Source organism: Danaus plexippus, chromosome 12 (genome assembly GCF_018135715.1).
Source record: "Danaus plexippus chromosome 12, MEX_DaPlex, whole genome shotgun sequence".
Classification (NCBI taxonomy): domain Eukaryota; kingdom Metazoa; phylum Arthropoda; class Insecta; order Lepidoptera; family Nymphalidae; genus Danaus; species Danaus plexippus.
The window spans coordinates 7,483,956-7,506,508 of NC_083545.1; the positions used below are offsets into that span (position 1 = coordinate 7,483,956).

The 22,553-nt window shown below is 37.6% G+C and overlaps 4 protein-coding genes across 5 annotated transcripts; 2 read left to right on the forward strand and 2 right to left on the reverse strand.

The window, feature by feature from the left end:
- Positions 1-111: 111 nt before the first annotated feature.
- Positions 112-3,336, reverse strand: LOC116772339 (putative inositol monophosphatase 3). The gene is made up of 3 exons (XM_032664492.2): positions 2,656-3,336; positions 2,111-2,259; positions 112-1,467 (listed from the first exon to the last, which is right to left on the reverse strand). Exons 1-3 carry the CDS (start codon positions 3,155-3,157, stop codon positions 1,102-1,104), a joined length of 1,017 nt encoding a protein of 338 aa, XP_032520383.1. The 5' UTR covers positions 3,158-3,336; the 3' UTR covers positions 112-1,101.
- Positions 3,337-3,599: 263 nt separating this feature from the next.
- LOC116772338 (serine palmitoyltransferase 1) lies at positions 3,600-11,493 on the forward strand. The gene is made up of 6 exons (XM_032664491.2): positions 3,600-3,790; positions 3,870-4,324; positions 8,921-9,188; positions 9,367-9,526; positions 10,368-10,491; positions 10,757-11,493. The coding sequence occupies exons 1-6, from the start codon at positions 3,764-3,766 to the stop codon at positions 11,052-11,054; spliced, it is 1,332 nt and encodes a 443-aa protein (XP_032520382.2). The 5' UTR covers positions 3,600-3,763; the 3' UTR covers positions 11,055-11,493.
- On the reverse strand, positions 10,969-14,272 carry LOC116772617 (tektin-B1-like). The gene is made up of 7 exons (XM_061522345.1): positions 14,268-14,272; positions 13,651-13,867; positions 13,232-13,446; positions 12,753-12,975; positions 12,474-12,611; positions 12,243-12,328; positions 10,969-12,104 (listed from the first exon to the last, which is right to left on the reverse strand). The coding sequence occupies exons 1-7, from the start codon at positions 14,270-14,272 to the stop codon at positions 11,918-11,920; spliced, it is 1,071 nt and encodes a 356-aa protein (XP_061378329.1). The 3' UTR covers positions 10,969-11,917.
- A 474-nt stretch (positions 14,273-14,746) lies between these two features.
- Positions 14,747-22,467, forward strand: LOC116772734 (uncharacterized). 2 transcript variants are annotated; one of them, XM_032665005.2, is made up of 11 exons: positions 14,747-14,920; positions 14,988-15,684; positions 15,936-16,001; positions 16,547-16,694; positions 17,017-17,135; positions 17,321-17,557; positions 18,448-18,604; positions 20,976-21,115; positions 21,191-21,290; positions 21,536-21,619; positions 21,823-22,467. In XM_032665005.2, coding segments are annotated over exons 1-11 (2,025 nt in total). In that variant the 5' UTR covers positions 14,747-14,918; the 3' UTR covers positions 22,098-22,467. The 2 variants fall into 2 exon arrangements, with proteins under 2 accessions (XP_032520896.1, XP_032520898.1); XM_032665007.2 differs by lacking the exon at positions 15,936-16,001 and having other exon boundaries at positions 14,749-14,920.
- The last annotated feature ends 86 nt before the right edge of the window (positions 22,468-22,553 follow it).

Consider the following 22,553-nt stretch of genomic DNA (forward strand, 5'->3'; position numbering starts at 1 on the left):
CACGTTCTAGCATTAATATAGTCAATTAACATGTGTATCGCAGGTGGAAATATTATACAATGCTTTTGAATCAAGGTACTCTATTATATTATTAGAATAAAACTATTAAAAGGCTATCCAAATGATTTAATTTATCACACAAAGTTCACTATACCACAGACTGAAGGTTATCTAGTCATTGTATTAAAAATTAATATTAATGATATTTTTTTTTAAATAATATGGCCTTCATCCGTGCAAAGATGTGCACATTATATTCTGCCAGTTTCATGCAGAATGGAGGAGACACGATCCGGGATTGACTTTTGAATGAAATAAAATTTAACAGTCTCAACCGAAGTCACTACGAACTACATATGTTGGTAGATTTTTAATCATACACAAAATCATTTTCGTCCTTGTATGACATTTAACATGCTTTTCTTTACATAATATATTGACTTATCTTTGATTACATAGTTTTTGTATTGTCATTTTGCTGTTTCGTTTTTTTTTTTTGTTACATGAATTATTCAATTTAAAAAGGTTTTACTATTCACAAAAAATACATATGTACATCAATAAATATATTCTTTAACTCCTAATCGATTTAAATATAATTCTATTAAAAAAAACATTAATTCTCCCAACAAAGAATATTGTACAATTTAATAAATAATTTGAAACCACAGCTCAATAGTTCTTAAAAGGTTACCTATGCAACCTTATAACTTGTTATGAAAATGAGAAAAAAAATTATACATCAAAAATATATATTTTAGGTAAGTATAATATTTAGTAATCCTCATTGAATAAACATAAACCATTAGCTTTGTAAAATAAATTGATGACGTCTCGTGTTCTAAATGAAATGTATGATTTATAAGATACTAGCTGCACAACACTATCAGAAAAAATAATGCGTTTCCTATGTACTTAACGTCAAACCAATCGATATACTATAAGAGCCAGTCAAATTATTCCCACAAATATGATTTAAGTTTTTAATCCGATATATCATCTAAATAAATAAAACATAAAAAAATGTCACAATAAATATTCGAGTTTAGTTATTATTAATAAATTATGCATCACAACGTGGAACCTAAAAAAAAATCATTATCAGGCGTCATTTTTGGGAATTTTACTCAAATAATAATCGTGGTCGTATCTCGATACTAAAATGCCATCTGTGACTTTCGGTTCGCTGTCGGAAGAATAATTAATGTCTTCGCCTTTCAGGGTCGTCATTTTACCGTCGACGGCTTTTATGATGGCGTTTCCCGCGCAAAGATCCCACTTCTTGATGGCAGTAGCGTGAAGGTAAACGTCAAAGTTACCATTCACCACTCCCATGACTTTGTCTCCCGCCCCGGCCGCTTGGATCACTGTAGTCTTGGGGCCGAATGATCTTTTAACTAAATCCTCAACTTTACCTGGATGTGAACGTGAGATAACAACTCTTGGATGTTCCTTGTTCTCAGCTATCTGTGAATTGTTATTTGTTATGAAAAACAGCACAAATCACAATATTTCATAATGTGCCAAAAATATTTGAGAGACTAGAAATTTAAAAATACCATCTTAATAGGATAAACATAGAATTTATACGATAATATATAACTATTATTGTAATTTTGAAAAACTTGTAGTCAAAAGAATAGAGATAGTATAAAGAATATTAATCTTTTCTTAGAAAATAAAGACACAATTTGTTAAAAAAATAACATTATGATTATTGAGAATATGCAATGACAATGTATCTTTATTTTAAATATTACTTGGAAACACATTTTCTGTCAAATAATTAATCAAGTGAAAGAAATTTGTTTGGACAATTTATTTTAAAGTTATTTAGTAAAACCATTCAAACTTGAACTTCATATATCAAGTGCAAGAACAAATATAATATTTAAAAATTAACTTATGATGTATCAAGATATTTTATAGATAAAAAAAAATAAATACTCAAGCAATATCACAGATTAAAAATTAACACAATTTTAACTGCTCCAATGGAATAATAAGTAGAGGATAATTTTGCATTAAATTCAAACTTAGAAGTACTTAAATCTGTAGAAATTTAAATACATTGTCATTGGATGATTGAGACTATACATATTTCACTTACATGTTGTATATTAGCTATGTTACTGGATGTTTTCTTTGTGAACCAGCCCCAATAAGTTCGAGGAGGGAATGGGTAGTGTATAACACCCACAATTGGCACTCCATTGATGGCTACACAGGCCATGGTCGTCACATACTCATATAGTCCCTCTGAAAGTCATTGTATGAAAAATTTTAAACTACTGTTCAAAGTTTTAATGACTTTTTTGCAACAAAAAACTGTTGTATATATTTAAAAAAAAAACATTATCTCTCTATACTCTGTGTGGGGACACAGTCTTATTGAAAGCGCTAAGACAGTCGTCATCTTGCCCCAGGTAAGCTAGGAAGTAAGGTGTACACATGCAACTATAATAAATAGATTGCTGATAAAGCACCTTTTATTAATTCTATATAATAAATAACAACAATAGGTATGACAAAAATTATTATAACATATATGGTATACCTATACTACAATTTATTTAATTATTTACTTGACATCACTGCAAATAATAAATGCAGGAACACAAAATTTGAGGTACTGATATAAATACACTGATATACCTGTATATTCTTTAGTTGCGTCGAGGGGATCAATCCACATAGTGACCTGATTGGTTAACACATGTTCATCATTCAAGTGTTCTATAATCCTGTGTTCGGGTATCACCGAGTCAACATCTATCTTTTCTTGATTTTTACAACTCGGGTCATCACTTGAATGTTCTTCTGATATAATTTTTAAATTTGAAAATGTGTTTTTAAGGCTATAGTACATGGCACAATGAGATGCGTAGTCTGCATCAGTGACGGGGTCGTTTAGACCTTCCTTCGTTTTCCCCTTACTCTTTATGTTTAAGTCGTGATTCTTGCCATCTATGACTTTCTTACCACCTCGCTCGGCAGCATATATAGCAGCTTTAAGTAAAGATTTCAGATTAATGAGGTCTTCTTTTTCAATGGGATATCCTGAACCACCAGAGCGCCAATAAATAATTAGAAATAAAATAAAACCTAGCGTAAAACAAGCAAATTTGTTAAATCTTAGAGTGCCGCCGAAATTCATTATGTTTTTATTTTCTAGGTTCCAGCTATAACTTCACAATTTTTTTTAATTTAAATCATTCAGTTTGTTTAAAAAATAATATTAATGTCGTAGACCTCTTGAGAAGTCGTCATTCACAACATTTACAAATAAACGTTTAAGGTACAACAGTATACAAGTAGAAGTTGACACATGACAATTTTTGACAATTGATAAGAATACTCTTGGATATACTTAATATGTAGATATTTGATAAATACAACTACTCTTTGAATAGAAAACCATTTTGTAGATTGTAAAAATTTATTGCTACTCTAAAACATGCAATTTCGTACATATATAAAAAATAATTTATTATTCTCGTTCGTACGTATACGTTCTCAATGACAATCACGTCATAAATACCGAAGTCAGAATTCAAATCATAATTGACATTTCATAACTTGGTAATTATTACTTAGTAGTTTATATTCGAGTCTCAGTACGCTTTTGACTCGGGAGCTGTACTCTGTAATTTCAGAATTCAAACCGTTTGAAGATTACAACAGAGACTTAATACTTGACTTTTTTTGATTAATAATTTCAAGAATTCTGTTCTATTGTACCTTTTTGGAAGCAGTTATAATAATGATTTTAATGGACATATACGATACTGTAAGCTATCATAGAAATAAATTCGCAAGGTTAGTTTCCAATCAATGAACAATTAGTTGATAACATTCTTAATTTTTAGGCGAGTTGGTGGACATTGGTAATTGCAGCCCAAGTGGTTATCGGCAGCGCGTACTTCTTATGGACTAAAAAGAAGAGAGAACCGGAAGATAAGTTGACTTATAAAAAGTTCAATGAATGGAAACCTTTACCTCTTGTAGAATACGACCTGAAAGTTGATGAGCCTCCATTGATGGGTAAAATTGACGAAAATGTTCTCAATGTTGGCGCTACTAGTTTTCTGAATTTTGATAAGGAGCCCCAAATAATGGAAAATGCTATTGCATCCCTCCATAAATATGGTGTAGGATCATGTGGGCCGAGAGGTTTTTATGGCACAATTGATGTGCATCTGGAACTTGAAGAGAGATTGGCAAAGTTTTTGCAGGTTGAAGAGACTTGTGTGTATTCATATGGATTTTCCACCATGGCCAGCGCCATACCAGCCTATGCTAAGAAAGGGGACATCATATTTGCGTAAGTTAAAACATGCATTCACATTTTTGTTATATTGCAGATATATTTTTTAATGTATTGTACTTTCCATTCTAAATAAGCTAATATATAATACATATGATCAAGTGAATGTGCCATACAGACAGGGAAAATCTAAGACAATTTTATGTGAATCAGACTTATTATTTTCCTCAATATGCAGGAAAATCTGAGCCGGAATTATCAATAGGGACAATTATTGTTCTGGGATTTTCAAATAATATTCTTATCTCATTGTTCCTTTGAAATGAATATAATTAAGATATTGTCTATTAAAACTCTGAGCACCATCTTTCTATGACTTTAAACCCTTCATAATGGTAATTAGTGAACCGAGCATTTTCAACCGTATGGAGTGCATGTTGAATGAAAATATTATGTTGTTGTTCCATTATAATACTTAATATATTACACATTATACTTAAAACTGCAACTGCAACTGAATTTAAACTAACCATAGCCAAGATAATATGCAGCAACTTTTCTAACATTTCATGCTTAAGGTAATTTATTAAAATATAAAACCAAACTTCATAGAATCTGATCCACAGACAAAGTAAACATTTGACAAACAAACTTTGACCGCTAAAGTACTCATCAATTTTAGTATGTAATTTAGAATGTTATGTTCAGTAATAATTGAAAAGATAATGCCAAATAGTTTTAATGCCATAAACGTCGTTACCTAACGTCAGTGAAGCATTATACAGCGTGTATTTTGGTGCGGAAAATAAATTAAAATCAAATTCAATCAATCGCGACGTTATACGAAGTCTCTCATTAATAGACTTGCATTCTAAATAGTTTACACCAGATAAGGCGTAAGATGTTATTACATTATAAGATGGTGTTTAAATTCTGTGAGCCGCTTTAATCTTCTTCTTCTTCTTCCTGGCAATTATCCCAGCATTAGCCAGGGTCTGCCTTTCTGCTCAAACTCCTCCACTTTGCACGGTCTTTAGCATCCGCGGTGGTAAGTCCATTGGCTCTCATATCCTGCTTCACGGTGTCCAGCCATCGCTTTCTTGGGCGTCCTGGGGGTCTTGCTCCAGGGACCGACATATTAAGGCAAATTTTTCCGACGTAATTCTCAGCCCGGCGTGCAACGTGGCCATACCATCTCAGGCGACTCTCTTGAAGCTTATCCGCTACGTCACGGACTCCAAGACTACCTCGGATAAATGTGTTACGTATACGGTCAGCCCGCGTTACGCCACACATCCACCTCAGCATCTTCATCTCCGTGACGTGAAGCTCCTGAGTGTGCCTGGACAGTGTTGGCCAACATTCGCTTCCATATAAGAGAACCGGTCGGATTATGCTCTTGTATATTAGTCCCTTGAGCTTGGGCGGTATTCTGCGGTCGCAGACCACACCTGTGACCTCACGCCATTTCGCCCAAGCAGCGCTGATCCGGGCTTGGACATCGTGATCGATGCCTCCGGACTCATGCAGAATAGATCCAAGGTACCTGAACGATTCCGACTTAACGGCTGGTTCAGGACCTATATGGATAGTGCAAGAGTCCGGGCTTCCGCAAGCCATGTACTCGGTCTTCGTCACATTTAGTTTAAGACCACCGTTCTCAAGCGTATCCTTCCAGAGGTTCACTCTTCGCTCTAGCGTCAACCTGCTCTCATCAATGAGCGCTATGTCATCGGCATACATCATCAGCCAAGGAGGCTGGTCCTGGATGTTAGCCGAGATAGTGTCCAGCACTACATTGAACAAGAAGGGGCTAAGAGCCGAGCCTTGGTGAACCCCTACTGAGATCGGAAAGGGTTTTGTATCGCCAACAGCAGTCCTAACCATTGAAACGGAATCGCGGTACATGTCTCTGATGATGTCAATATAGGCCTCAGGGATCCCTTTGAATCGCAATGCCCACCAGATACATTGACGAGGCACGCAGTCAAAGGCCTTCTGCAGATCTAGGAATGCGACATGCAGAGCTCTCCTTTTTTCCCTGTATGCCTCCATCAGAGTTCTGATGGCAAAGATGGCGTCCAAGGTGCCCGATCCTGGCTGAAATCCATATTGACATTCCGAGACAGTACACTCTCGGCGGAGCCTGAGGTCGATCATACGCTCAAAGAGCTTCATGGTGTGACTCATGATCTTAACGCCCCTATAACTACCACAATCTTGAACACTGCCCCTGCCTTTGTATATAGGGGTAATGTAACTATAACGCCACTGATGTGGCATAGTCCCAGTGTTCAAGACGCGGTTAAAAAGGTCCGTCAGTATGAGCACACCAAGAGAGCCCAATGATTTCCACGCTTCGATCGGAATATCGTCAGGTCCCACCGCTTTCCGATTCTTCATGCGTCGAAGACAATTCCGAGTTTCGTCAGGTGTTATCGGGGCAATAAGTCCAAGATTAGGAGGTATTTCGGTTGGAAGACTGCACGGGTGCTGAGTATTTAGCAACTCCTTGAAGTAGCATCTCCATCTCTCCTTCACAGAGGCATGATTACACAGCAACGTGCCTTGGGAGTCTTTGACGCTAAGACATTTTGCGATATCTTGCGTCGCCTTATCCCGAGCTCGTGCCAATTTGTAAATGAGCTTCTGCCCCTCCGCAGTTTCAAGTGTATCATATAATGGTGATAACCTATCACTGCGGGCTCTGGCAACAGCCCTTTTACTGGCACGTTTCGCTGCTATGTACTCTAGTCTGTCTTCAGGAGAGTTTGATTGCTGCCACTTCTTAAAGGCAGTCTTCTTTTCACGAATCACCTCCTGCACTTCGTCATTCCACCACCATGTCTCCTTGTCAATGACCCGTCCTCCCTTAGAAAGGCCTAGAACTCGTTTACCTGCTGTAATAATTGCTGACTGGGCTCGATCCCAAACTTCCTGAGCAGTTTCGGTATTAGTCGACAGATTTTGACTCTCAACCTCTGCCCGAAAGCTGGTCTGCATCGTTCCATTCAGCAACCACCACCTGATGCGAGGCTTACGTTTCTCGGCCACTTTCTTTTTCGGGGTAACGACATAGTCCATGACAAGAAGTCGATGTTGGGCCGTCAGGCTTTCACCAGGAATGACTTTACAGTTAGTCACCTTGCCGATATGACACCGTCTGGTTAGCAGGTAATCTATTTGGGTTGAGTGGGACCCGCTCTTATACGTGATAAGGTGCTGTGGAGTCTTTTGGAAGAACGTGTTCACGACGGCTAAGTCAGACGCAATACAGGTTCTGAGAATATTTTCTCCCTCTGCATTGCGGCGACCATAACCAAAACCACCGTGTACACGGTCAAACGTTTCCGCAGCCCTACCTACGTGGCCATTTAAGTCCCCCCCAACTATGATTACTTCAGCAGCTGGTATAGCACGTAGAACCTCTTCAAATTGCTCCCAGAATGACTCTTTTTCGGACCTGCTACATCCAGCCTGAGGAGTATAAGCACTGATCAAGTTAGTAATCACTCCCTCGATCAGTACCCGCACCCGCATCAGGCGGTCGCAGCGACGATCAACTTCAAGAAGACCATTCTGAAGCTCTTCAGATAGCACTACCGCTACACCAGCTTTACCTGAAGGCGACCCAGTGTATATCAGCCGGTAACCCTGTCCGATGTTCCGAGACTTATTGCCCTTCCAGCGAGTTTCCTGGAGGAACGCACACTGGACCCGACGTCTCATGAGTACATCTGCGAGTTCTCTGCATCGTCCGGTTAGAGAGGCAATATTCCACGTTGCAAAGCGGAGTTTCCTTTGGGGTACTAACGTCTTTAGCCGTGCCCGTACTTGACACGGTAGCCCTTGCCCACTTATCGCAGGTGTAGGGCGATGTGCCTGCGCGTCGTTTCTCGGCGACACCCTAGCCGTACCCAGTCCATAAACTTTTGCAACCATAAGAGTGGCGGGAGTGGTTTTAACGGAGCGACTGCCGTCTGACCTCCAAAACCCCGTTTTACGGGTAAAACCAGGAAAGGAAAAGATAGAGAAGGGGGGAAAGAGGTTAGGGAGGGGAATGAGGGGAGGTACAGGACACCACCTTCATGGACTGAGGATAGAGGTATGAAAGTGGTGGCTCGAGGATCCGGGGTCGCGTACCCGTATGCCCAAGGCTAAATATCGGAAAAATACTTAGTAGGACACCCTCTGGATATAAATGGATGTGAGCCGCTTTAATATGTCGTACAATTAAAAAAAAATATAATATGTCGTACAATTAAAAAAAAAAATAGTGCGTTGAGTCCCTCCGCGCGGGAGAAATGAAAATTCGTAATGTGGAAATGGTAATGAGACAGGGTAGGAATTGATTTTTAATGTACTCGTATTGTTTCTATAAGACAAACTTTATTAACGTTGCTTACAAGTCACAAGTGGTTGTTTTTCTGAATTAACATTTTCGAGTGGAGAAATATTCGAATCTATAATATATTATATTTATTTATCATGGCGTAATGTCATGTCTCACGTCGAAGTCGCATAAGAAGCTTCACTTCAAATAGAACCTGGTTTTAAAAAACGAACGAGGAGACATTTTTATCAATAAATTAGGAAACCATGCAATGACTGCTTTATCGTTACCTAATAACGTATCATGCTGCATATTTTTAGAGATGAAAAGGTCTGGTTCGCAATCCAGAAAGGCATAGAAGCGTCCCGCAGCAATGTTAAATACTTCAAACACAACGACATGAAGGATTTAGAAAGGTTGCTCGAGGAGGGCGTCCAGAAAAAGGAATTGCATCCTAAGAGACGTGCCTTCCTGGTCGTTGAAGCTATATACTTTAATTCCGGTAAAATGTGCCCTTTGAGGAAGGCTGTGGAACTGGCGAGGAGGTACAAATTAAGAATCATGCTGGACGAGAGCTTGAGCATTGGTGTGAGTAGACGATACACAAAACATTCACAACATTACTATGCTAATTGATGCTCAATAAAACTGACCTAGAGTTTGCTCGATTATTAATGTGTAAATTAATTTCGTTCCAACTTTTTGTTATATAATGGTATTTTTGCTCATGGGCAATTAAAGCTAAAGTATAATTATGAATATTCAGGTAATAGGTAAGAACGGCCGCGGTCTGACCGAACACTTGAACGTGCCTCGTGATGAAGTGGATCTGATCATGGGCTCGCTGGAACACTCGTTCGCCACCATCGGCGGCTTCTGCGCTGGGACGCACTTCATCGTAGAACACCAAAGGCTGTCAGGCCTAGGTTAGTGGTACAACTAGTATCAAGACCTCATACCTATTGCTGACCTTCGAGAGTATTTATTTAAATAAAAATATGTAATATTTTCGGTTGTATTATTCTAAACCACATACTCCCGACGTTTCGGTTACTTTGCAGCAACCGGGATCGCGTCGGGTGTATGTGGTTTAAAATGTTATAGTACACCCGAAAATATTATTTTTATTTCTTGCGTACCTAAACACTGCAGACCCGATTAAAATGTATGTCTAAAAATACTTACCAGATATAAAAATGTTGCCACTACAAAATAATATTAATTGACAAACATATTGATATATAACTCGTATAAATACATAGATATCGTTAATGTACTAACATCTTATGATATATAAGGCGCAAGACAGATCGACGGCACTTAGTTAAATTAATATTAAAGAATTCTAAATTAAATTATGTACTGAAATTTGTTAAAATCACCAGTTTTACGAGACATAATATATATATTATTCATACATGTTAGAGAATGTATTATAATCCTTCAGCTTGTGCTGTCCATACATCTGGAAATTCATTTTTAGGTATATTTATTTTACATGAGCCTCAATATACAATATACATTTATATGTTTTTACGTACCTTCGTATTTTCAATGATTATAACAAGTTTGCCATCTGCTTGATCCTTTATGACCCGAATTAGCATTTGTAACTTACGAATAGAGACAAGACAGACAATTTCTTTTAATAATACAGGGAAAAGCAAAGGTGACGAAAAGGTGTCTTAGGGACACCGAAATTTGAACCAAATCTGAGACAGTTTTAAACTTAATCCAACCATCGTATTCATGAACAATTTCTTACAGGGTACTGTTTCAGCGCGTCCCTTCCACCGATGCTAACAGAGGCGGCCATCACCGCCCTGGATATACTGGAGTCCCAACCAGTCGTGGTTAAGGAGTTGGACGAAGTGTCCGTTAAATTGAACAAGTGAATATTTAGGAACTATATTATTTTTAACTTATTAATTTTCTTAAAAAAATGTTAGAAAAATGAAGTAGTATAAATTGAACAGCACCTATAAAGGTTATATTATATATTAGTAGGTAATATTAAAATAAAAAATATTGGTCAGATTTAATTCACATTTTTATTATGCAGTACTTAACCACTTGTATCTTAAAAGTAACCCACACAACAGATTAAGATGTGAAATGAGAGGTTAATTAAATCCGTTATCAAACTTACCTTCCAGGGCCCTCGACAATCTGAAACACTACACATATAGCGGGGATGAATTGTCACCTGTAAAACATGTTTACCTCAAAGATGATATGTCACACAACGATAAAGAATCATATCTCAAAAAGATAACCAAGTATTGTATGGAGAAAGGCATAGCTATGACGACAGCTGCCTACCTTAAAGACCAGGAGGTCAAATGTCCGGAACCTTCCATACGCTTGGCCTCAAATAGAAAATTAACTGATGACAATATAAAGCAGATCTGCGAACTTTTGGATGAGGCCTATGAAAGAGTTGGTCCTAAATAGTAATAATTACCAGAGAACATGTTCTCATTTTTATTGTTATTCATTGTCTATGGTATTACACATCTGAGAACCTCTGAGATTTTATTGTAGGGCACAAAATTAAAACGTTTTTATTTTTAATAATGATAAATTTATTTTTGTTATCTTAATTGTTAATTCCTTTCTATCAGTTTGTGAGTTTCTAGGTTTATTTTAGTTTGCTTCAAATATGAATAGCAATGCATTTAATAATATTCAATAAATATGCTAGGCGAGCAATCACACCCCAGTGAAGTCGTAGGTAGAAAATAATTTGTTACATTAAAAAATTAAGTATTGCCTTATAGTAATAGTAAATTAAGGTTTTTATAAGTACATGCTATTGAAATATATATTTTTTGCACAAATAATTAGACAGTACTATTTAATAAAAAGAATATTTTTTTATGTTTCTTTAATATATGTGATGTTTTATTTCAAACAATAGTTGCAATTTATTTAAAGCACAAAGTTTGTATCACAAATTAATACATTCCAAACATAATTTTTTTCCTATAAACTAACCTTAATATATTTAAATAGTGTTTCGGTGACCATAAAATATTAACTTGTATTAATAAATTGTTATGAATTAAACGATTTTTTTATTATATTCTACTACAGTTCACAGTGCTTGCATAAACAAGTTTTAATTATAGTTTCGACATTACAAAAACAATAATACTTTTCGACTAACTTTTTTTTTGGGATTGTCCTAATTAACTAAAGGTATTTTTATAATTATGAATTACAGCTTCCATTTTTAAAAATTCAAACATGACATGTGCAGCCTACTCATTGCAAGTTTTTGTTATTATGTTCTGTCAGCTTTGGAATCTAGCATTTTAATCAGTGACTAATTCATCTGACATGTGACAGTAACCGACGTTTCGTTTGAAGTCAGTTTCGTTGTCTTTGTGTAGCGGTTTTCTTATTTCGATCAACCGTCGATCTGTTTCCAGCGCTTGATTCTTATATTGAAGATCTTTAATTAGTCGTTCGTAATGATTATACATTCCGTGGTATATAGATCTATGAAAAAAATTGTTAAAAAATTAGAGTTCTTGCCTTCAATTTAATAGCCTTAATAAGTTATAACATATAATTAATTTGTACAGACGTACTATGAATACCAATTAATTTTCTATATAGTAATATAAGCGTACTTACAAAGAATCTTCCAATTTCTGTTCCAATAACTTAGAGCTGGTTTGGACTCTTTCTGTTTCTTCTATCAAACCTCTCATGGGTTTATCCTATGACAGTAATCAAATGTTTTATATTATCCAAAAGTCTAAACTCATAATAAATAAAGTACATTAGCAAACTCTTTTAAATTTTAAGAATAATTTTGACGTATAAACGAATTGTTAATTTGTCCATATAAAATTCATTTATTACCTCCACTCTCTCCAAAACAGGTCGTCTAGTGCGTATTTCAAGTCTCGTGTGTACTAATTTTGTTGGATTTATTTTATCTGCGACAGCGGCTCGTAGGGCCTCTATTTCGCGATCTTGTTTTTGAAGGTTTGTTTCCAACTGTAATTATAGTTTGATGGTGTTATAGAAAATAAGTATCACAAGATATTATTTTGCTGAATAAGAAAGTGGATTTACAGAATCCTTATACAAAAAAAGTTATTAGAAAACTAAATCCTTATCCACGTAAAACCACCAAACCTTATATTTTTGCCATTCCATTTCGTTCCGCGCTCTCTGCACGTCATACACTCGTCTTCTCATGACCGCCTCCACTCGCTGGCTCTGGTCGTACATCTGATTGCGGGCCTGTTCACAGGACCTGAACATAGTCTCTCGTAAGGTCTTGGACTCCCTCATTAGTTGATTCGCTATTTGTATAGTATTCTCTATGCAGTGGACATAGCTCTCCTCTGTCATTGTACTGAAAATATTTGTAATACTATTTAGTTTGGAAGTCGATGATTTTGCTAGGAGGGCCATTAAATGGGGTTTTTTTGGTGATTTATGGGACGACAGATTTGATAGGATGGTCGTATGAAACGTGTTATTTGTAATTCTAGAAACAATTTTCGACTGCATTTTAGTTTATTAGGCTATAAGAAATCCCTAAACGTATTAAGTTACTAGAGGAACAATTTAGTTAGTAATATTTAAATGGAGTGTAAAGAGAAGTTTACTCCGGGGGTATCCTTGTTGGGTCCATCTTGTACGATATATCAGAACAGTCTCTGTTAAGATCCTTAACTTGGTACTCAAGTTCCAATGCGTCATCCTTATTCTGAATCTCTCTCTCAAGTCTACAGAACACGTTGTTGAGGTCCCTTATCTTCTCCCAACCCATGTGACAGACGTCTGTTAGAACACGCTTGTTGTTTTCGATAATGTGTAGTTCCTATGTAGGTATAAATAAAAATGTTATTAAAACATAAAACGAACTTGGAGTTTGATATTTTGTCGGTGTTCCCTTACACTTACAATTTGGATATTTTCACGGCAAGATTAATAGTATTTTACTGCGATGGCACGTTTAATCTTCAAGTGAAAGTCACGTACTATCTAATTAGGAATACCGATTTTTTTACATTATTATATATACCTTTCTTAATTCCTCTCCCAGCTGATCCCTGGTTAGTTCAGAGGGAACTCTCGTGTCCCTGTTAGTGAGACACTGTGACACAACCATAAGCGGTATTTGTAGAGATTCTAAATACAATTCAGTGTTATTCTTTTCTTCTTTTAGTGCTCTCGTCTCATCTCTAACTTGCTCTTTTGTAAATCTTTGCTTTTCTCTAAACGACGTAACTTCGAATATTCTAAAATTATAAATAAATTAAATTGATATAAAACAAGTGTGCAAAATGATTTAATCTCAGCATACATCAAATGAGAACCATAGTTTTTTACTTTTTATTGACTGTAACATATTAGTTAAATTTTATTTTTTTAGGTCCGCTTTCCTACTACACGGACAAGTTCAGATTGATTGTTATATTTCCATAATGTATCCAATAATCCATAACGTAAAACAGAAAAAAAAATTCGGAACTGTTGTCTTTATATAGGAAAAATGAATTATTCGTATTTTTTGTCATACCTATCTCTCATCAACTCATTGTTAACATAATTATCCCATCGTGTAGTGACAGAAGTTTCATTACGGAGTTGATTAGCTCTCTGTCTAAGTTCATATGATTCAAATCGACGACATCTTGCCTCATGTTGCAATCTTTGTATATTTCTTGTCCAGTCTAAAACGGTTAAAGACGGATGAGGCTTTTCATAAACTGGAACAGACGAGTCCATGTCACGGAAATTGAAGACTTGTTACTTGGGAACTGTTTAATCGATAACCATACAAAATCTAGTTTTATATATATATATATATTAAACATATATCTCAAGTAAACTTTATTTATTACCAGAGTTAGAACTATTTCTCTTTACTAAATCGTTAAATATGTATTTTAAAAACTGTCAATCTATATTCATCTTTAAACAGAACCGTTAACTATTAAAATTATATAGTCATTAAATAAAATATTTTCAAAGACGTTTTCAGGAGTGTTATTAGAGGAAAATGAGCCAATGGAGAAGTAATAATTGTTTTAATTAACTATAGTATCGTTATCGTTATAACAATAGACAAAAAATATAATTCATGACACGTCAGTTGTCAAACGTCCAAAGCCAAAATAAAAGATTCATTAAGAAATATGGCGGCTATATAGCTTCGTAATTGTCTCGGTGTTTGGACTGAGTTTTTCCTAAATATTTATCTTATGCGTACTAAAAATTTTAAAATATTAATTAAATATTTGTGTTAGTTATTATTCTTTTCGTGACATTCGTCAAACGGCTCTTAAAATGTACGTTAATGTTATCCTCTTTAATTCTTGTTATTTTTCAATAGTCTAATTTTTTGTATTTATTTAGGTATGATGATAGAAGAGGCGGCCGTGGCGGTGGACGTGGTGCCCCACGTGGGCGTGGTGGTAGCCGTGGGTCTATGAGTTCTAGGGGTGGTAGATCTAGCGATAGGTCACAAGAGAGAGGCAATAGGTTTAGCGGTGGCGGCCGCGGAAGAGATGTCGGTCGGGGAGGACGGGGCATGGGAAGCCGAGGCGGAGGAGGACGAAGTGATAACCGCGATGACTTCCGTGGTAAATTCAATAAGAATGACCAGCCCGGTGGTGCGTTACGGAAAATCCGCTGGGACAATGTCCAGTTGACGCCGTTCCAGAAAAACTTTTACGTTCCCCATCCTAATGTCGAAATGCGTTCCCAGGCTGAAGTGGAAGCATACCGTAGTCAACATCAGATTACGGTCAAGGGGAGGGATGTTCCTGCACCCAGTATGTTTTTTGATGAAGGTGGCTTTCCTGATTATGCCATGAAGGAAATACTTAAACAAGGCTTCCCTAATCCGACTCCAATTCAGGCTCAAGGATGGCCAATTGCTCTGTCCGGGCGGGACATGGTCGGAATTGCTCAAACAGGCTCCGGAAAAACCCTAGCCTATATTCTGCCAGCTATTGTACACATTATAAATCAGCCTCGGCTCCTGAGAGACGAAGGACCCATAGTCCTCGTTTTAGCTCCAACTAGAGAGCTGGCCCAGCAAATACAAACGGTAAATTGTATATCACAATTCATAAAAGCCTATTAGTTTTAAGAAGCATTGCAACTAACTTAGAGATGCATGAATTATGGAAGATTTAAAAAACATTTAATTTATATTGTCTCGTGTGCTCATATCATTCAGAAACCTTTAATAAATTGATCATAGCAATCGAGTTCAGATCCTTATCGTTACTTTATGAATAAATAATTTTTTAAGATATAATCTAATTGAGAATGTGTTTTGTCCGTCACGCTACCAAGGCCCTTCTATCCATGAATGGGATAACAACAGATGTCTCAGATGGAAATTCAAACAACATGGATATAGTAAACATTTTTAATATATTCTGTAGTGACACTAGTTCGGTCAGGCTATGTTCGAAAACCTGCAATTGTAACAAAACATTGTTAAATTTATAGTATTAAGGTTTCTGAACGTAACCTTCAAATTATTTTATGAGCACATTTTGTGTTTTTAGTTATTTAGTTGTTTCTTTTCTTAGCTTGTACTTTAGCAGGACTTTATTGCGTACACATACATACAGTAGACTTGACATTTTAATAGATATTTTCAAAAGGCACTGACTTATTTTGATCTCGTTTACATGTTTGCTTATTGTATTTTCTTCTCTATAAATTGTCACAAGTACTGCTTGCACTCACAGTTCTTGTGTTATTTTGATTTAAATCAAAGATAAGTGTCCGATTTCAATTCTATGTCCAAGATGATTGAAAATTTATCAAAACATTTATCTTTGATTGTATCTTGCAAACCAATAATAATTATATATATAAAATTATACTTAGAACAGTAATTAATCATGTTTCCTAACCCGTAGCAACTAACCTGTATGTTAACATTTGTGTTACAGGTGGCAAATGAATTTGGTCAGAGCGTTCAAGTACGGAACACGTGTATATTTGGCGGGGCTCCCAAGGGTCCTCAAGGGCGCACACTGGAAAGAGGTGTTGAAATTGTCATCGCTACCCCCGGGAGACTTATAGACTTCCTTGAGAAGGGTAATTGCTTCATCATTAATATTTGGTTGTGATCCCTGCAACCAATATTGGTTGGAAATTTAGATGCATTATAATGACAATGTTACAGTCGCAGTTTACAAGCTATAATCTAAATCAGCACTAACAATAGGACATTACCCATCACACATTATTTCATGAAAAAATTCTGTGTATTTTTTAATATTTTCTTGAAAACTAACAAGGATTTTTCAAATTTAATGTTCTCGTGGACACTTCCTTTATTTATCTGTCATTGTCAAATAAAAATTTGTATCTGAGATAAAAGAGCAAAGGATATTATTAGCATGTTATCTTATTTCAGACACAACAAACCTCCGTCGCTGCACCTACTTGGTACTTGACGAGGCAGACAGGATGTTGGACATGGGTTTTGAACCTCAGATTAGGAAGATCATTGAACAGATACGACCTGATCGGCAGGTCGGTATAACATAACTATGGGATATATAAAGTAGTCCTTATAATCTTGAAATTTATTGCAATGCCATAAAAAGGATAATGTAAATTGTTATATTAAGTCTACATTGGATAGCGGCCACAAACAAAACTTTCATTGTACGTTAAACACGTCTTAAATCCAATAATTTTATTCAACAATACTTCAGGTCCTAATGTGGTCGGCAACTTGGCCCAAGGAGGTGCAGAATTTAGCGGAGGAGTTCCTACATGATTACATCCAGATCAACATTGGGTCGCTGTCGCTGTCTGCCAACCACAACATCCTGCAGATAGTGGACGTTTGCGAGGAGTGGGAGAAGAACGACAAACTGCTCACTCTACTCACTGAAATATCATCGGAGGAGGAAACCAAGACCATCATCTTTGCTGAGACGAAACGGAAGGCAAGCCAACTTATGATATGAGGAGTGTGATATCGCTCTTCCATTATTGTCTAACTTTTTTACAAAAGAGTTTCTGTTAGTTCAGAGTACCCTTCTCCCTGTCTGTGATGCTCGTTCTATTTTAAATGGCTTATACACTAGGCCTCCTTCAAAGTTCTTAAGCTATCTTGCTTGCCTTTTTCAATACAATAAGTCGGGGTGTGTGTTTGTAGTACTGTCTTCTCGTCTAGCCTTATGGCAGTGTCTGTTGCTCACTTTTTTATCAAAGACTGATGTCCTGGCCGACATAATTTAAACTTGTATGACATTATTCTTAAACCAACTAGAAGTTTAAAAATCCTCTGGCACTTTGGGACGGTTGCTGTCTCTGTCGGAAGTAAAGTACGAAACTTATTTCGAATTTCTGACAAATCTACTCTAATTAACTGTACCTTCAATTAGACGAGGTTTTCCAGTGTTTGTTGTTCATCCAGTATCATCCAATAGCCATATGTCGTTTTTGGTTTCCTGCGCAACCTGAAATTTCTAAGCGCGATCCAAAATACCGTCTCCTTGATGCAATGACCAAAACTGCCGAGGTCTGATGCATTGACTCTGAGGAGTTGCACGTTGGGGATACTGCATGAGCCACCACACACGACAGGCGGATTGGTGAACGCAGTCGCTGCAATCAGCGATGCAAATAAATATTTTATCAATTATTTGCTTGATGCGCACGCTGTATACCTAATAAATTTTAAACATTTTTTCTTTTTTTCCTCAAAAACTGACGTGTTCGATTAAAAACTTGGTGCTACGAGCTTACGATACAAGCAGATTAATCCCACTACGGTAACTGTAGCAAAGGCTGCTAAAGTGTGTAGTATTAAGGATGTGTTTTTGTTCTGTAGGTGGATGACATAACCAAGAGCATAAACCGTGCCGGCTGGCGCGCCCTCTCCATACACGGGGACAAGAACCAGCAGGACAGGGACTACGTGCTGGCGCAGTTCCGCTCTTCCAGGACCGCCATACTGGTCGCCACCGACGTGGCGGCGAGAGGACTCGGTACTACACACACACACACGCGGGCACACACGGACACGCAGACACACACACACACATACACGCCGGCATAAACTATTCGGGCCGTGACGATATCCGTGGGTTACAATAAACTCTTACTACGTGTAGGACCTGTGGGATAGAACATGTACATCTAGAAGCATACCGCGTAAATATTATAATTAAAAGAACTGATGCAAAATATAAATATATATGTACAGCACACACACTCAGATTACACTCTCCTAAAGATGAACAGAAATGAACTGAGGTGCGAGCGGAGAGCTTTTTATAAATTCACGCACAGACTGCTCAAACGGACACATGCACACATATAGATATATGTAATAGCTGATATCAACACGCGCACACACACACACACGCGCGCGTTCATATAGCTATTAGATTATATGTTCCAGTCGTCCATAATGTTTATGGGTGAATGGCTTGACACTAGTCAAAGAAATGTCTAGTTCGCGACGGCTTTTTAAGTTGGTAACACGAACAAACCGAACCTTTCACAAACATGTATATCCTTTGTCGCTGTACTTGCCCAGAAGTGGATGTATCTTTGTTCTTATGTTTGTGCCACCTTTATGCGATGCAGGTGGTGCATGCATGCATGCATGCTGTCTGTCTGTTAAAAAGAACTTGAAATATGCGCAAATAATAATCATCGGCAACAAACAGAGAACAAAAAAATATAAAACAAAAAAGGTATTATCAGAAATGAAAGAAATCTTTGCGAATATTTCACAAACAAAAGATATAAAGATAGAACGTCAGAAGCGTAGCTCCGGTCTTCGCCATTGCTAAGTGATTTGTAGCGTTGGGCCTCACATACACGGGGACGGAGACTTGTCATGGGTCCGCAGTCATTAGGAAGCCTCGAGGTCTGTGGTCCAATGGCAAGTCTGTGGTTACATTATGTGCGGTCCACGAACATGAACTACCAATGAAGATAAAACATTTCTGTGGACACCGAGCTCGGTAGCCGTTCGCTTATTTGTGTTCAAATAGATTTAGAAAATATGCCAATAGTACAAAAATCTAGAGCATTCAAAGATATGATGTGGGGGGGGGGGTGACATCATAGTTCCACATCTATTGGACCTAATTGTGGTAAAATTAGTATTTGTTTGGTGAGGACGACTTTATTAAAGGTACTTTAGTAGTTTTGACATAAAATACCTAATCGATAGGAATATCCAGCGAGAGGACGATAGATGAGTTAGGATGAGCACATAGCAAGATTTGCTGATTAATTGTTGTTCGAAATCGCAATACATTATTATGTAGGCATCCACAGAAATAGTTAAACATTTTTCATTGGTGACAATTTTATACTTTTGTGTTCCAGTATTCACAACACGTCACGTTGTTAAGTCTATGCACACGACACAGACTGTCGTTAATATTGTGTTTCAAACGCTGTGAATATTGGAACTGACAAAACAGAAATGACACAGCAATGGCCCAAGTCCATTTAGAGATGTTCCAAGGCCACGGGGATGAGTGCTTTATGTTTGCCACCATAAGGTACGAAACCGGCCCTTTTGTAAAATTTCCATGACCTACTCAGCATTATTCTCAATGTTTTCATTTCAGAGGCGCATGCGTGCAGACAGGGCTAACTTTGCGGTGTGTTGCTGACTCCGATTATTGATTGACATTTAACGATGATGACGTCACGGTCTCGTGATACTATTATGACAGTGAATTGTCAGCGCACACTGTTGAGAGCATGCTGCCTCTAACGTACTCTGGGGTTGACATCGATCATAGCCTTGAATCGATTTTATTCTGTGGGGTACAGCGGCTGTCTATATAAAGAGGCCGCGCTAAACGCAACGCACGATAACTTCACTGGGGACTCGAATCCACGTTACTTGTTCCACTTTATCGTGAGGCGGATCGATATCCAAAGGGAGGCTTGTTAACTGAATATATATAATAATAATCTGGGTGCAAATTAATCTTAAATGTAGAGCCATGACTTATATAGACAGTCCAAAACGAGACTACATAGAGCAATATTTGCTTGGTTAGATGTCATGAGAGATTTGAACTAAACTAAGTGCTACGCCGCTGACGTTAGGAACCAGATACGGTCGCGTCGCGCCCGGACTGACGGGCATATACAGTGTACGGCTACGGACATGAGGTAAATATGTTGATTGGACGACGGGAGGGGCTGGCTCTGGGTCCGGTTACACGCTTATGACACTCGTTTGACCATTGCCTTCCATTTAATGCTCGGAAAATCGATCTAAAGCCATATCCCTCCCAAGACAGCGCGTCACCCTCAAGGGTGGCGTGTCCTCCCGTCCTCTCATCAGCGGCGTTGGCAAACACTAACACCAGCTCCATACAGACGTGGAAGACGTGAAGTTCGTCATCAATTACGACTATCCCAACAACTCTGAGGACTACGTGCATCGCATCGGCAGGACTGGCAGGTCGCACAACACGGGGACAGCCTACACGCTCTTCACACCGAACAATTCCGCTAAGGTAGCACTGTGACATTCCTGTGACGGTTTTGATCGGAAAAGTGCTCCAATTTGGGTATTTATGTATTTTTTTCAGGCCAAAGACCTGCTGTCAGTCCTACAAGAAGCGAATCAAGTTGTCAATCCGAAGCTCTTAGAGTTGGCGCAGTGCGGGATGGGATTCAAGGGAAAATATGGTTCGTATTACAATATTACATTAGTTCACTCATTTTGTCGGTCGGTATTGTTTCTAGTATACAGTTTATCCTCATAGGATTGTCACATAATGTAGCTGGCACAGAATAGCCCTGGCCAACATTGGTCTTTGGAAAAAGAATCCTACAGACATCTGACATTTAACGCTATTTAGTGTATAAAGATTTGAAAATGCAGAATTATTATTTGTGACGACAATTACCCTGCCAATGTTGATGTGTGACAGGTCGCGGCAGGTTCCGTGAGCGCGACGACAGCGGGGGTCGCGGTAGGGGCGGTCGAGGGGGAGGGCGGTACACGGGAGACAGAGGTGAGAAAATATATTAGTTTTGCATGTTTTTGACTTCTCTAAACTATAACCGCTATTTATATACAGCCTATGTCCGAGGATAACTACTACTTATATATTTTTCTTTGTCAGTTTCATAATTTTTGAACTTACGTCGTTGCAAGACAGAAACTTGTTCAGAAATATTTATCAAAACACACTCTGATTTTAATCATTATACTCAGGAGGTTCGAGGTGGGACAGTAGTAATGGACAAGGTTCTGGATACAACCAAAGCTCCAGTTCGGGTTACAGTCGATCAGACGGCTATAGCACCCGGCAGAGTTTTGGAAGCAGCCGAGAAAACAGCTTCAGTAGAGACCGCGAGGGGTTCCGGGGTAGAGGTCGCGGGAGGGGGTTCAGCTCGAGCGGCTATGGCAACAATCAGAATCAGGGCCAGGGGTACTCGGCCCCGAACAGTTACTACAACATGTACTCCCAACCCCCACCCTCACATTAATAAAAGATTCCTTACTCTATATGAAAACACACGAGTTAAAACAATCAGTATACAGTTACATTAGCGTATCTGTTTCGTTCGGAAACGAGATGCAATATATTATATCAAGTTGAATGTTTCTCTTAATACAGAAGCCGTTATCGTGTATATACTACATAAAGTTTAAAGTTGAGTAACGATAGTCTAGCGTTTAGTGGAAATTGTATTATTAAGTCCCACTTACACCCAAGAGAAAATAAACGTTATGGAAAATATTGTGAAACGGTGAAGTTACTAGGACATCACTTTGAACTGTTTAAATTTTTAACATTCCTGTACAATTACAATACTGTTTTACTAGGGATCACTTAATAAATATATTGAAAGGGTACTGTTCATTATTTTATTAACCTTTTGAAATTTACCACAGCTTATCGTTTGAGCCGCAACTTGTAAATGTGATTAGTCTTTATTGCT

Coding starts and splice junctions, on each gene's coding strand:
- LOC116772339 (XM_032664492.2), bottom strand. CDS start 3,157: ATGAATTTCGGCGGCACTCTAAGATTTAACAAATTTGCTTGTTTTACG. Junction 2,260..2,655: donor CGCAACTAAAGAATATACAG/GTATATCAGTGT, acceptor AATGACTTTCAG/AGGGACTATATGAGTATGTG. Junction 1,468..2,110: donor ACATAGCTAATATACAACAT/GTAAGTGAAATA, acceptor AACAATTCACAG/ATAGCTGAGAACAAGGAACA.
- LOC116772734 (XM_032665005.2), top strand. Junction 16,695..17,016: donor TATAGACTTCCTTGAGAAGG/GTAATTGCTTCA, acceptor ATCTTATTTCAG/ACACAACAAACCTCCGTCGC. Junction 21,620..21,822: donor GCGGTACACGGGAGACAGAG/GTGAGAAAATAT, acceptor CATTATACTCAG/GAGGTTCGAGGTGGGACAGT.
- LOC116772338 (XM_032664491.2), top strand. CDS start 3,764: ATGATTTTAATGGACATATACGATACT. Junction 9,527..10,367: donor CCAAAGGCTGTCAGGCCTAG/GTTAGTGGTACA, acceptor AATTTCTTACAG/GGTACTGTTTCAGCGCGTCC. Junction 10,492..10,756: donor GTGTCCGTTAAATTGAACAA/GTGAATATTTAG, acceptor CTTACCTTCCAG/GGCCCTCGACAATCTGAAAC.
- LOC116772617 (XM_061522345.1), bottom strand. Junction 12,976..13,231: donor CCAACAAGGATACCCCCGGA/GTAAACTTCTCT, acceptor AAATATTTTCAG/TACAATGACAGAGGAGAGCT. Junction 12,612..12,752: donor TGGAATGGCAAAAATATAAG/GTTTGGTGGTTT, acceptor CTATAATTACAG/TTGGAAACAAACCTTCAAAA.